General features: G+C 39.0%; 1 protein-coding gene across 1 annotated transcript; it reads right to left on the reverse strand.

Annotated features, from left to right (window-relative positions):
- Window positions 1–2,338: 2,338 nt before the first annotated feature.
- On the reverse strand, window positions 2,339–3,168 carry LOC141640949 (uncharacterized). The gene is made up of 2 exons (XM_074449628.1): window positions 2,621–3,168; window positions 2,339–2,435 (listed from the first exon to the last, which is right to left on the reverse strand). The coding sequence occupies exons 1-2, from the start codon at window positions 3,166–3,168 to the stop codon at window positions 2,339–2,341; spliced, it is 645 nt and encodes a 214-aa protein (XP_074305729.1).
- Window positions 3,169–14,730: the final 11,562 nt, after the last annotated feature.

A 14,730-nucleotide genomic window follows, 5' to 3' on the forward strand; every position in this document is an offset into this window, starting at 1 on the left:
AAGATTTACAGTGACGCCTCTAAGCTAGGTTTAGGGTGTGTGCTCATGCAACAGGGTAAGGTGATTGCTTATGCTTCAAGGCAATTGAGGGTTCATGAAGTTAATTACCCAACCCATGATCTAGAGTTGGCAGTGGTAATTCATGCTCTTAAGATTTGGCGTCAGTATTTGATTAGAGTACCAAGTCGAGTGTTTAGAGATCACAAGAGCCTAAAATATATCTTTACTCAGAAAGACTTGAACCCGAGACAAAGAAGATGGTTAGAGCTAGCAAGTGACTATGACTTGGAGATTCACTACCATGAAGGCAAGGGTAATGTCGTTGCTGATGCTTTAAGCCGGAAGGTGGAGCATTCTGCTAATTCTATCATAGTTCTACCCAATGAGTTGTGTAGAGAATTTCGGAGAATGAATTTAGAAGTAGTACACCCAGGGGATACTCGTTTGTCATCTATGGTGGTTGAGCCTGATTTATTTCAGGAGATTAGAGATAAGCTAAAGGATGATGTGATTTTAGGAGGTTTTAGGTGAATTTGAGTCAAGGCAAATCTCCAGGATTTAAGATTGACTCTGATGGCGTTTTAAAGTTTCAGGAAAGGTGGTGTGTACCTAACGATACTGAATTTAAAAGGAAGATTATGCGGGAGGCGCATATGACACCTTATTCTGTACATCCGGGGGGTGATAAAATGTACCAGGATTTGAAGCTAATGTATTGGTGGCCTAACATGAGAAAATAGATAGTTGACTACGTGGCTCGATGTATTACATGTCAAAAGGTGAAAATTGAGCATAGGAGACCCAGTGGCCTGCTGAAACCACTGGAGATTCGGACTTGGAAATGGGAATCTATATCTATGGATTTTGTGATGGCACTTCCTAAGACAGCAGGGAAATGGATTCTATTTGGGTAATTGTGGACAGGTTAACTAAAAGCGCTCATTTTGTTCCCATAAAGGAGTCATGGATCCTACAAGAGTTAGCCAATGCATATCAGCGCGAGATCATCCGGTTACATGGAGTACCGAAAGATATTATCTCCGATGGAGATCCTTGGTTTTGTTCGCAATTTTGGAAAAAGCTGCAGTTAGCTCTTGGTAGTGAATTGAGGTTTAGCACGATATTCCACGCAGCGACAGATGGACAAACTGAAAGAACAATTCAAACTTTAGAAGACATGTTAAGGGCTTGTACACCGGAATTTCACGTGGGTTGGGAGAAGAGTTTACCTTTGGTGGAGTTCTCTTACAACAATAGCTATCATGCTAGCATCGGGATGGCTCCTTATGAGGCACTTTATGGGAGAAAGTGTCGTAGTCCGATATGTTGGAACGATTCGAGTGAAGTTGCGACCCTTGGTCCTGAACTGTTACAAGAAACCCGCACGCAGATTGAGGTGATTCGAGGTAGGATGAAGGTGTTGGAATAAGTGTCCTCCGACGATAATGCGATCACAACTGTCGATCATAATGATCACATGTTTAAATCTCATATTTAAGAATACATGTGGGAAGTAATATTTTACAGTCAACTGGTCCACACATATCGGTAAAGATTGGCTGACTAGAGTTTGACATTACTGTCGTACGACGGTGGTGACCAGTTGATTCCCTAAGGTCATACCTATAGAGTAATGCTCTTAATTGATTATTTAATTAATCGTATGCTGATACGGGTTGATTAAATTCCTTAAAATTGACGAGTGATTTTGTGAGTAAAATAACGTGTCTTATTTTAATTTGATTAAATAAGATCCGGTCTAAGTAATCGAATTGTTTTATTACTTGGATTAATTTATTGTTTATGAAACAATTAAAAATAGAATGAATAATTTATTATAAATACAAGTTATTGTAGTTCATAATTATATGACCCATTTTTGGTACAAGTAATCAAGAATTACTAATTGAATTTTGTATGTGACATATTTTATTAATATGTTGATTTTTAATATGTTAAAAATACACTATAGTGTTACATGTCATGTAACATGTCACACATGACAAAATTGACAAATGACAAAATAAAATGGATCTTCCATTTTATGGTTGTGCCGAAAATTGGAGGGAGTATTAGAGTTTATATTGTGTTGTTTATTTTAATGGGAAACACAATGATTATACTCTATATATAACCATGCATACCTAATTTTCCTTGGGTAGAATGTGAAGCTCATGCATTGGCCCTCTTCCCTCCCCCAACCGGTTTTATGCATAGAAAAGAAAGGGCTTTTGTTTTATTATTCATATCTTTTTGTTTTTTTTTGGTAAAGGTAAGTATATTATATAAAAAAATAATTACATCATCTAGAGTTTTCCCTAACATGTACAAGCTAATTCTAGCCTTTAATGCTCAAAATCCATGCTTTATCTCTACTAGATATGACATTAGTTTTTCTATCCCAGAATTTAGAAATTACATCGTCCACAATTTTCCTAACAATAAAACGAGGATGAGATACAAAACTTTCAACTCTAGCCTTGTTTCTTGCAGCCCATATAGCATAAGTAAGACCAACATGACACAAACAGATAATCTTCCTTTGCAGCATACTTCGTGTCCTGCCACTGGTACTCCATTGCACTAACATAGAAGGGGATGTTGCAGAAGATTCACACACCTGGTACTAAACTGACAAGAGTAGAACAGATGCATATGACTCTCATCATCAGAGTTGCATAAGAAGCACACTGTTTCCTGTCCAAAACCCATATGAGCCATCCTATCACGAGTAAGAAGTCTCTGCAACTGAGCTGCCCAGAATATGAAGGACCATTTTGGGACATTCAATGAATTCCAGCAAACGTGTCTCCATGACACTTTACTTCTCTTCTGTCTTAACCAGTGGTAGCCATCAAAAACACTGTATGCTTTATCAGTATCCAACCATTGATCATTATGGTAGGCTTGCTTGAAAGTGACCATTGTATGAGCAATCTTCTTCCATGTCCAGATACAATCAAGAGGAGGACTATAGCTGGAACAATGGATTCCTTTCATATAAACATGATTTACCCAACGAACCCATAAATGGTCCTTTTTATTAGCAAGCCACCATATGTATTTGCCCACCAAAGCCTTGTTCCAGATTTTTAAAGCTTTGATTCCCAATCCACCTTCCTCTTTAGGAGTACAACAGTGATCCCAACTCAAATTAGGAGCCCTCATATAAGAATCTTTGCCACTCCACAAATAATTTCTACATTGATGGACAATTATGTCGTCAGGTCACATCCAAACAAACACATTTATATTCTCAACAAACAACTAGTTAGTGGTTAAGTCGAGGTCGATACATGGGACGGTGTGCTTTGGGTTCTAAGTCTATCTATCTCAATTTATGCTAGTGTCACAATTGATGGGGTTTGTAGTTGTGTTCTAGACTAATAAAAGCAATAAAGTAAAACAAGCAATAAAAGGAAAGATGTAGACAAATGATTAAAAATGCTAGGATATCATGGGTTCATAGGGGATTCATGGTGTTGATCATACAAACATGTTTATAAAGTTGCAAGCAATTAATGTTGTTGAGGAAACGAGTTGGTTTATGTCTTACGGTTCATAGGAAGAGTTGGGTCCCGGAGCCGAATCGATTAGATTGTACAACACCTACAAGTCAACTTACTTTCCTCCTATTCAACTTATATGCATGGTTTAACAAGACTCGAGTTGGTTTATATCTTACAAGTCAAGTTGAGTAGATAAGAGATGGTAAAAATGCAAGGATTCATAGGCTTAGCATTTCATCAAACATAACATGTGCATAAAGTTGACATCACAACAAGCAAGCAATTTGATTATGAAAACGTATTAGATTAAGCATGAATCAATCCCATGTTGGTTTCCCCTAATTACCCACTAATCCTAGCTAAAAGACTACTCACTCATTATCATAGAAAACATGTCATTAATGGTGTCAATCATCACAACAAGTATAAGCATGATAATAGAATGAAGAAATGAACAATAAAGCTTAAAGAGTAAAGGAATTATACCAAACTTGAGATGATCCAAATAATAAAGCAAAGAATAATAGAAGAAACTTGATTGATTGATGGAGGGTTGTCAATCCTCCAAGAATAACCCAATAATCTTCAAATACCCAAAAGTAACAAACTTGAACAATAATTAAGGAGAGATTAATGTGAGATTTGTGAAAGATTAAAGAGTAGTCTATTCTAATCTACTCCTATTATAATCTAAGAAGGATTCTTAATATGGAGGCTTAACCTAATCTAAAACTCCATAAAAGCTCCCTTTGATTATTTACAAATGGGGTATTTATAGTAGAGCTTCATTAGGTTAGCTAAGGCTAAATTAGTAATTACATCTTTGAGTTTAGAGCAGGGAAACGCTAGTCTTTTTGGAAGGATGAGCATCTCGGTGGAAGATGTCGCGGTCCGTCCGTCCAGAAGGGAAGACGCTCGGATTCATGAGATTGGGCACGGGCGTCTTCTTGGGAATCCGCTCGGATTCTTTGGAGGAATCCGGGCGTCTTTGTTTCTTGGACGCACAGGTTGTCACTTCAGGACGGGCGTCTTGTGTGCAAGTCGCTCGTCTTCTGTGACAGAATCCTTTCTATTTACTTTCTTTTTATTCTTGTAGGATTGGTATTTAGTTTCCGCTTCCTCTTTATACTAGTCCATCAAACATCGTCAAATAGCTTCCGAATACGCACGAGAGACGGGAATTTCTGCCTTATTATCTTCTTTCCTACAAAACATACGAAATGCACTAGGAAAGCAAAATAGAAAGCATTTGACGGATAAAATGGTCGTAGAATGTTATAATAGTATGCAAAATAGGCTCAATTAGGGGACTAAATATGCTCAAATAATGGTCACATCAAATATCCCCAAACCGAACCCTTACTCGTCCCGAGTAAAGAGGTGACAAGAACTAGACCTTTATTTAAACTATCCTAATAATATGGCCGATATGAGACAATTAGCGGGTCTCACTCCGCCCCTTCAACTCACAACAAGACAACCATGAGGTAGGATGCCTTCTTGCAAGGCAAGGTGGGTCTTGCCAAAATGGCGACACATCCAAGCATTAAAGCACATAAAATCAAGTAATTGATGCATCTACAAAAGAATAGCCACTTTCCTCATCTAAGTGGCGGAAATTATCTATAAGGGAAGCAATTCACGGGTACACACTCCTTCATAGATGCAATTTCTTCAAACTACTAAGCCTAGAAGGATACCAATAAATCACCTCCAAATTGTGTCAAGCTAGGGTACCTTTGTCTTCAATCGTTAAATGCTTTTGTCAAGAATAGACTCCCTATGGTGTTAGAAACACTGGAGGATCGCGGAATTCCCCCTCTTGCCTAAGCAAGAAGAAGGGTCGTCCCCTCTCTACCATGCACAAAAATGGATACGATGGATAAAGGGATCAATAGATATTTGAGTTTCACTTTGGGAGTTTGCTTTTGTTTTCATTTTCCCCCCAATTTCTTGTGGCATTTGACATTTGAGAACACTTCCTTGCCATTTCTTTTTTATTTTTGGCATTTCAATACTTGACAACTTTCAACTTTTCTTTGCATTTATTTTTGAACATTTTCAAAGTCACCCCATATGTAGTGAGGGTGCCTTATATTTGAAGCATAGGAGTTCTATTTTTGCTCCTCTTTTCATTTGATGCATTTTTGCAAACTTTATTTCACTTTTCATTTCATTGAACTCAAATTGATTTCTTTTTGTGCCCATTCCCTTTGATGACAAAAATGTGGTAGAACATGGATTATGGTTGCATGCATGGTCTCAAGGGTCACCTTGGAATAAACGGTAGCCAAGGAGTTATCACACCACAAGGTACTCTTGACAGGCTTTAATCTATGGGTCAAAGGATACTAGCATGACACATCCTAGGGTGGTTTACAAGTATTCTAAAAAGCAAAGTCTTCAGAAGAAAAAGCATCTACTAGGGCCTATTACACTTGTCAAGCTTCCCAAGTAGACGGTTTCGCAAAATTTTTCTAACATGCAAAATACATGCCATGATGCAACTATCACATATACATCCTAATGCATATGATTCTACCAACAAATATGTCATATAAACTAAATGCAACTCCTAACAACACATAGATACACAAACCGCAATAACAAAATACACCACATCCTCCTTGACATGTAAGCCCATCCTCCTCATATAATGAAAAAAGAAATGGAAGGGAAATAGAGATTAGAACGATCATACCAAGCGGTCTTCATTTTCCCTTGCTAATGCCTCAAATATAGTGTTGTATCTATGTGAGAAGAGAACAAAAGCACAAGTATATACAATTCTACACTACTAAATTAAAGAACATGTTTTTGATTTTTCAAATTTTCAAATTTTTATGGATTTTTGTTTTATGAAATTAAAAGACATATTTTGTGATTTTTCGATATTTTTCAATTTTTATGCATTTTGGAATATAAATTCCCATCCCCCACTTTATTTTGGACATTGTCCTCAATGTACATGTAGGAGTAGGAATAAAAAGGGAATACACGTTTTTGAATTTTTGACTTTTTTTGAAATAAAGTACAAATGCAATTATATGATATGAATGAATGCATGCTCTAACTAAATACAATTCTATATGACATATATAACAAATGAATGCAATCTAAACTATATTATATGATGCATGATTTCTAGTAAACTATGGTCACCTATGATCAAACCTCCCCAAACCGATTTAAACACTATTTCTAGTGTAGAAATGAATAGGTTTGGCCATTAGTGACTATGCATGAATTCTAATCTATATGCAACTATCTACATGAGTCATGTGAAATATATTACAATGCAACTATACTATATGAACTAACTAATGCAAATGAGATATGATACAAATGCATGCGAAAACTACACTAAATGCAATGTATATACAAAAGAGAGAGGGAGAGAGGAGTATCATACAAATGGAGGTGGTGAGGTAGGCCTCTTTCACTCGTCATCCTCTTCATCTTGGTAACCATATTGGTGAGAGCTCCCGGCTTGGTCATACCCTCTTGCTTGGCCCCAATACCCTCATTGGTCAAACTCTCTTCCTTGACCCGAGTACCCTCCACCTTGGTTAGAATGCTCTCCGCCGTCGCGATCCCAAGCTTGGTTCCCTTGATTAGGGAACAAGTGTTGTGGTTGTGCCCAAGAGGGCTTAGGACCATTGGGGTCAATATACCCTTGTTGAGCCATGTTATAGTATTGGGGATAAAGGGCCAAGTAGTTGTCGACCCTACCTTCATGTACCCCGAGGTCCACTCTATTCATGAGTTTCATCAAATCATTAATACCCGAGGTATTGGGGATTTCCGGTCGGAATTCGTTATAAGGAGTAGGGTATGGTGGGATAGGCACATAGGAAGGTGGGCGAGTAGGCCTTCCCGGTACCCCACGAGGTACTTGTTGTTGGCGGGGCAGCTCTTCCCTTTGGGGGGGATTGTCGAGAATTTGGATATCAAGGAGGTAGCTTGGTGGAGGCGAGTATGGGCTCAATCTTGGGTCAATGCCCGGTATCTTCCAACCCTCAAGGATGATTGAGGTGCATCCTTTGGTGTACCATTCTACACTCCCGTCTTGAGTGTAGTTACACCACCGGTGATGGTTGAAGACGGTGTGCTCATCAATCAAAGTCCTCCCCTCAAGAGGAGTATAGATCCCACGGGCATTGAACCCGGGGCAAAGGTAGTTGGCCAAAATAGTAATTAGACCTCCCATTACGAAGGTCTTGAGTTGGGTGGTCCCTTGACCAAAATCATGAAACCTAGTAAGTATCTCAAGGGGTGTGTTGAAGTTATAGCGCCTCGTCCCTCGAACATTCAAATAGGACTCAAGAAAAGTTAAATCAATGAGAGTACACCTATCTTGTTTGTACCTCCCATTGATGGTACCGGACACAAAGCGCTCGGTGATTCGAATCACCGGATGTTGGATGGCGAAGGTATAGCATTGCTTTAAACCGGTAAAATTCCTCCCTGAAATAGCCCTCCAAAGATGGTCCACATCGAAATTATCGGGTTTATCGGTATAGTTGGTGGGCACTTCAAGACCTAAAATGTAGGCAAATTGGTCAAGGGAAACATTATGGTCTAGGTTGCACAACCTAAACTCCATGCCCACAGTTGTTCGAGTATTCGTTACAATGCGAAGGCTACTCAAAAATTCAAGTGTGAGACTAAGGTACGTCTCCTCATGGGCATGGAAAAGTTTTCCAATCCCTAGGCAATCAAAGAACATCTCGGTAGGGTACCTTATCCTAAGGGTTTCCAACACCCTAGTATCTATGAATTGAGTGGATTCATAGTTTTTACCTAGCAATTTGACAAAGTTCTTGCGGTGGTCATCGGATTCAAAAAGCACCTCTTGGAAGTACTCAAGTTGTTCATTTCCTCCTCTCATTATGGGACGGAAGTTCCTTGGTAGCGCTACCTCTCGCGGAGTTGAGGAGGATGATCCCTTGCGTTTCCTTCCGGTGGATTCAACCAACTTCTTAGCCTTGCCCTTGAGGTTCATCATCTTGAAGCTGAGGAAATGGGGGTTTTGTTGGCTTTTGGTGTGAGGGGAGTGTTTTTGAGGATGGAGATGAGTGTTTTAGGGTTTGATAAGGTGAAGAAATGAGGGAGAAAGGAGGTGATTTTATAGAAGAATGGGGAATCCGAGCGGATAAGGGTGGGACCTGGCCGGATTGCTCGAGAAAGAGGGCCCAATCCGAACGTCTTTGCTGCGGGACGGGCGGCTTTAGCTTGTAGAAGACGGGCGTCTTCCTTCAAATTCGCGCGGATTTTAAGATAGGGCCTCAGCTAATTTGGGAGCAGGAAGAAGACGGTTGTCTTATGCGTTGAGACGGGCGGCTCACTCGGGACGGGCGGATTTTCAAGAATCCGCTCGGATTTCTTGGCAGTTTCAAAATCTTGTTTCAGATGACATTCAGGACGGGGGTCCCGTGGAGAATACGAGCGTCTTCTTTTAGGACGGGCGTCTTGTGCCGAATCCGCCCGAATTTTGAGACAGTGCCAGCCAGTTAAGTGACGAGGATCCTGGACGGGCGTCCAGGCCTCGAGACGGGCGCCTTCAGCTCCTTTTCTTCTTTTTCTTTCTTTTCCTTGCACAATCATACCCTTTCACCAATTTGCTATTCCTCCTTATCTTTTTCTGAAATTTGCTCAATAAAAATATAAGATGACTCTCTCTCTCACTACTCTCATGCAAGAAATCAAATGAAAATGCAAGAATGTACAATTTTATACAAAGTAAGGGGTCCAAGAAATATCATACAAATGGTGGTTTAAGATAGGACTCCACCAAACTAGTTCAAGTTGTAGAAATTCTTGTCCATAGAGTTCAAGGCTCTTAACAAGAGATCAAAAGCTTGCGAACAAGCTCCAAATAGACACAAGTATGGGTTGATCCATTTGAACATGAAATTTGGCCAAGGAAGCTTGTAAAATGTTTTTCTTTTGCTTTGTACTCGGCATTAGAGCTTTCCCAATGTTTTCAATAAACAAGCCCATGATTCTTTCCCACGAAGTATGGTTCATTTTCATCCGTAGACTTCCACTCACCAACCTCTTCTTCAATTTCGGTAATGATGATAGCATTTGAATTTGTCAATCCTTCAATAGTAGAAGGAGAATTTTTATGGCATTGATGATCGAGTTCCTTAGAAGTTGTCATTGTGGGTGCCAAGTCTCCACAAGTAGCTTCACGAGCAAGCTTCTCTTTGAGCTTTTTCACCAAGTAGCTTATGTATGATACTTTGGCCTTTTGGAGAAGGTCTACCATATCTTCCTCAATGATCATTGGCTCCATGATAGGTGTCAAGTGGTCTTTATGAAGAATAGGGGAAGGACGTTCTTCATCATGATAGGGTATCTCAAATGTCTCAAGGATAGGCTCCTCAAGCAAGGTGATATTACGAGTCCATCCCTTAAACTCATCATCATTGTTGCTATCTTCATATGAATCATAAATGGGGGCTTCATTTAACTCTTTCTCCAATGTCTCAACATTCACTTCAAAGGACAACCCCTCATACTCACAAAGGCTAAGAGTATTTGGCTTACTCAACCTCATGTCTTCCTCATCGAACACAACACTTTCATAGTCACAAGAGCTCAAGGAGATTGGCTCTTCCCATTCTTCACTTTTCATGTCAAAAGTTACTACTTCAAATTCGCATTCATGCTCAATGTCCAAAGAACGGTGGGGAGTGATTGCTTGGGATTCTTTCATTTGGGCAATTTGAATCTCCAATTCCTCACCTTGGGCAACAATGCCTTGAAGAACATTATCCCTGTTTTGGGTCTCCTGTGGCATTTGTTTGAAGAAGTTTTGTAGATCTCTCATCATTTGGAGAATCACATTTTGAATGGGTTCGTCTTCTTGTTGTGGGTAAGTGTGAAAATGGTTGTATTGTGGCATTTGGAATTGGTTGCAAAGTGAGTTTTGGGTGGGTGGTCGTTGTTGATATTGGATGTGGTAGTTTTGGTGGGAAAAGTTGGGGTAGTAGTTAGGATTTTCATTGTACAAATAGTAAGGTAGGTTTGTGTTGACTTGCTCCTCAAACTCCCCATACCCATACTCATACTCAAAGAATCCACCACATACTCCATGTACCAAGTCTTGGGCTATCATAGCTAAGATAAGAAAGCAACTACAAGCATGGAAACTACACAAAAACGGTAAGAACAATCCTTGAGGAACAAGTTCCTCAAGGTGAGAGCAAAATTAAAATAGACAAACAAGTAAGAACTTAATCACATAGCACCATCCCCGGCAACGGTGCCATTTTGATGGACAATGATGTCGTCGGGTCACATCCAATCAGACACATTTATATTCTCAACAAACAACTAGTTAGTGGTTAAGTCGAGGTCGATCCATGGGACGGTGTGCTTTGGGTTATAAGTCTATCTATCTCAATTTATGCTAGTGTCACAATTGATGGGATTTGTAGTTGTGTTTTAGACTAATAAAAGCAATAACGTAAAACAAGCAATAAAAAGAAAGATGTAGACAAATGATTAAAAATGCTAGGATATCATGGGTTCATAGGGGATTCATGGTGTTGATCATACAAACATGTTTATAAAGTTGCAAGCAATTAATGTTGTGGAGCAACCGAGTTGGTTTATGTCTTACGGTTCATAGGAAGAGTTGGGTCCCGTAGCCGAATCGATTAGATTGTACAACACCTACAAGTCGACTTACTTTCCTCCTATTCAACTTCTATGCATGGTTTAACAAGACTCGAGTTGGTTTATATCTTACAAGTCAAGTTGAGTAGATAAGAGATAGTAAAAATGCAAGGATTCATAGGCTTAGCATTTCATCAAACATAACATGTGCATAAAGTTGACATCACAACAAGCAAGCAATTTGATTATGAAAACGTATTAGATTAAGCATGAATCAATCCCATGTTGGTTTCCCCTAATTACCCACTAATCCTAGCTAAAAGACTACTCACTCATTATCATAGGAAACATGTCATTAATGGTGTCAATCATCACAACAAGTATAAGCATGATAATAGAATGAAGAAATGAACAATAAAGCTTAAAGAGTAAAGGAATTATACCAAACTTGAGATGATCCAAATAATAAAGCAAAGAATAATAGAATAAACTTGATTGATTGATGGAGGGTTGTCAATCCTCCAAGAATAACCCAATAATCTTCAATTACCCAAAAGTAACAAACTTGAACAATAATTAAGGAGAGATTAATGTGAGATTTGTGAAAGATTAAAGAGTAGTCTATGCTAATCTACTCCTATTCTAATCTAAGAAGGATTCTTAATATGGAGGCTAAACCTAATCTAAAACACCATAAAAGCTCCCTTTGATTATTTACAAATGGGGTATTTATAGTAGAGCTTCATTAGGTTAGCTAAGGCTAAATTAGTAATTACATTTTTGAGTTTAGAGCATGGAAACGCTAGTCTTTTTGGAAGGATGAGCATCTCGGTGGAAGATGTCGCGGTCCGTCCGTCCAGGAGGGAAGATGCTCGGATTCATGAGATTGGGCACGGGCGTCTTCATGGGAATCCGCTCGGATTCTTTGGAGGAATCCGGGGGTCTTTGTTTCTTGGACGCACGGGTTGTCACTTCAGGACGGGCGTCTTGTGTGCAAGCCACTCGTCTTCTGTGACAGAATCCTTTCTCTTCACTTTCTTTTTATTCTTGTAGGATTGGTCTTTAGTTCCCACTTCCTCTTTATACTAGTCCGTCAAACATCGTCAAATAGCTTCCGAATACGCACGAAAGACGGAAATTTCCGCCTTATTATCTTCTTTCCTACAAAACATACGAAATGCACTAGGAAAGTGAAATAGAAAGCATTTGACGGATAAAATGGTCGTAGAATGTTATAATAGTATACAAAATAAGCTCAATTAGGGGACTAAATATGCTCAAATAATGGTCACATCATACATAAAGCATCAATTTTGTTTAAAATGCCATTGGGAATGAGAACCATGCTAGACCAATATGAATGCAGGGAGGTTAAAACAGAATTGACAAGAGCCAACCTTCCAGCATAGGAAAGGTGCTTAGCCCCCCAAGATCTGATTCTTGCAGTTATTCTATCAGTAAGTTGCATGCCTTCATTCTTACTGAGTTTCTTAGATGAGATAGGGACCCCCAAATATTTAAATGGAAGATCACCTTTTCTAAATCCAGAAACTTGCATTATATCATTCATAAGAGACCCTTGCACCCCATTAAAATAAATATCTAATTTCTCCTTGTTCAAACAGAGACCACTTGCTTTAGAGAAAGAGGAGAAAGCTTTTAATAACCACATGATAGAAGAAGCATTACCCTTAGAGAACATCAACAGATCATCATCATCATCAACTTTTAATAACCATTATTCATATCTTTACTACCTAAGTTTTCTAGTGTAAGAAAAATCATTTTTATTCTCTACTTTTTTGAAGAATTTTAGAAAAATAAAAACCTCACAAAAATACTCCCTCTTTGACCGAAATATTCAAGAGTAAAATACAAATTATTTTGTGTCAATTTTTAAGTTAGTTTTAGTTAATACTAGTCTCATCTTAATTAAAACTATTAAGGGTGTTACTTTGGGTATAATTCCTTGGGAGAGATTCTCCACTTGAATCTTATTCTTCCATCTTTGGAAAGGTCAAGAACTAGTAAGGAGGTGAACTTGCTAGTGCCCTTTGATCCGAAATCCCAAAATAAGATTGACGATTTCTTCTCTAATCTTGTTTTTAGTTTGAATGCATAAGATCTTGTTGTAGATACCCAGTATCTGCACCTTCCAAAAACCACCCGATGATGATCGGACTATAACGTGTTTTTGATATGCGTGCGTGGATTGGCTATACATGAGACGGTTTAATGCACTACTCGGATATGAAAAATGATTTCAAAAGTTTTCTAACTTCATTTGCATTAAAATAACGCTATTTAGAGTTAAAACCGTCTTCCGACTCAAAACCGACAACTCGAGTCAACCTGAGTCAACCCGATTCAACCCAAATCTCGAATGTCAAAAATAATGCCATGAATGTCTTCATCGTGTCATTTCCATTAAAATAACTCTATTTAGAGTTAAAACCGCCTTCGGACCCAAAACCGACTTAGAAACCCGCAACTCGAGTCAACCTGAGTCAACCCAAATCTCGAATGTCAAAAATAATGCCATGAATGTCTTTATCATGTCATTTCCATTAAAATGACCCTATTTAGAGTCAAAACCGACACCGAGCCAAAAACCGACTCGAAATTCAAATCCCGACTCACACGGGTCAAACCCTAACCCTAGACATTTTGATTGATTTTGGGGATATTTTGATGTTAGAAGGTGTTTTTGTTGACAAAGGAGTGATTTGTTTTTATTATTAGCAAGTTCACAATTGATTTGGATGAATTTGGTTGAGAAATTAGTGTTTTTGGATGATGGGGTTGATGTTTATAGTGAGGGATTTTGTTGTGTTTATGTTTGAAGAAAGATAGAAATGAAGAATGAAGAGTAAAGGTCCCGTGTTTTTGGTATAAGAGCAGGCCGGGACGGGCGGCTCCTAATTGGGACGGGCGGATTTTGAATCGGGATTTTTTCTTAAGCCATGGGGACGCCCGACCTGAGCTCTGCTCGAGCGGGTGTGACACCCCCATACTCCAAGTGCCTTACCAGGACCACTTAAGGTATGAGAACGTCACCATCTCGGTTACCCGAGGCAATGATAATCAAATGACAATGAAGAAACATAATTTAAATAACAATATAGTTTAAAGTGATTACATGTTCAACACCAAAACTGTTAAACTGAAATACAAGGTTCTAAGACGGTCTAGTGATAAAACTATCAAAGCTATAAAACATCGTCTGACACAGCGGAAGACTTCTAAATGCCACGTGATGACTCATCCCAGCTATCCCATACGCGTCATATCATACCTGCTCAATAACTGCTCACCATCCCCGAAAAGATCACCACAGTTTTTAAAACATTTAAACGGGGTCAGTACTAATTAGACAATCAAAGCCACACTGAAACAATCATACAAACAGCTCACACACAATCCAAGTCTCCATCTCCAATCACCTCGTAACTGAATACACACTAAAGTGTATAGCCCTGCCAGAGTACCCATCGCAACAGATACTCCTCGCCGCCAGTGGGGGACCGCAGTTGTTCCCACCTAAGCCTCGCTCATCTCCATCGAGCGATAAACCCATGTTCATTAATGTTCA

Source organism: Silene latifolia, chromosome 2, assembly GCF_048544455.1.
Source record: "Silene latifolia isolate original U9 population chromosome 2, ASM4854445v1, whole genome shotgun sequence".
In the NCBI taxonomy this organism is placed as follows: Eukaryota; Viridiplantae; Streptophyta; class Magnoliopsida; order Caryophyllales; family Caryophyllaceae; genus Silene; species Silene latifolia.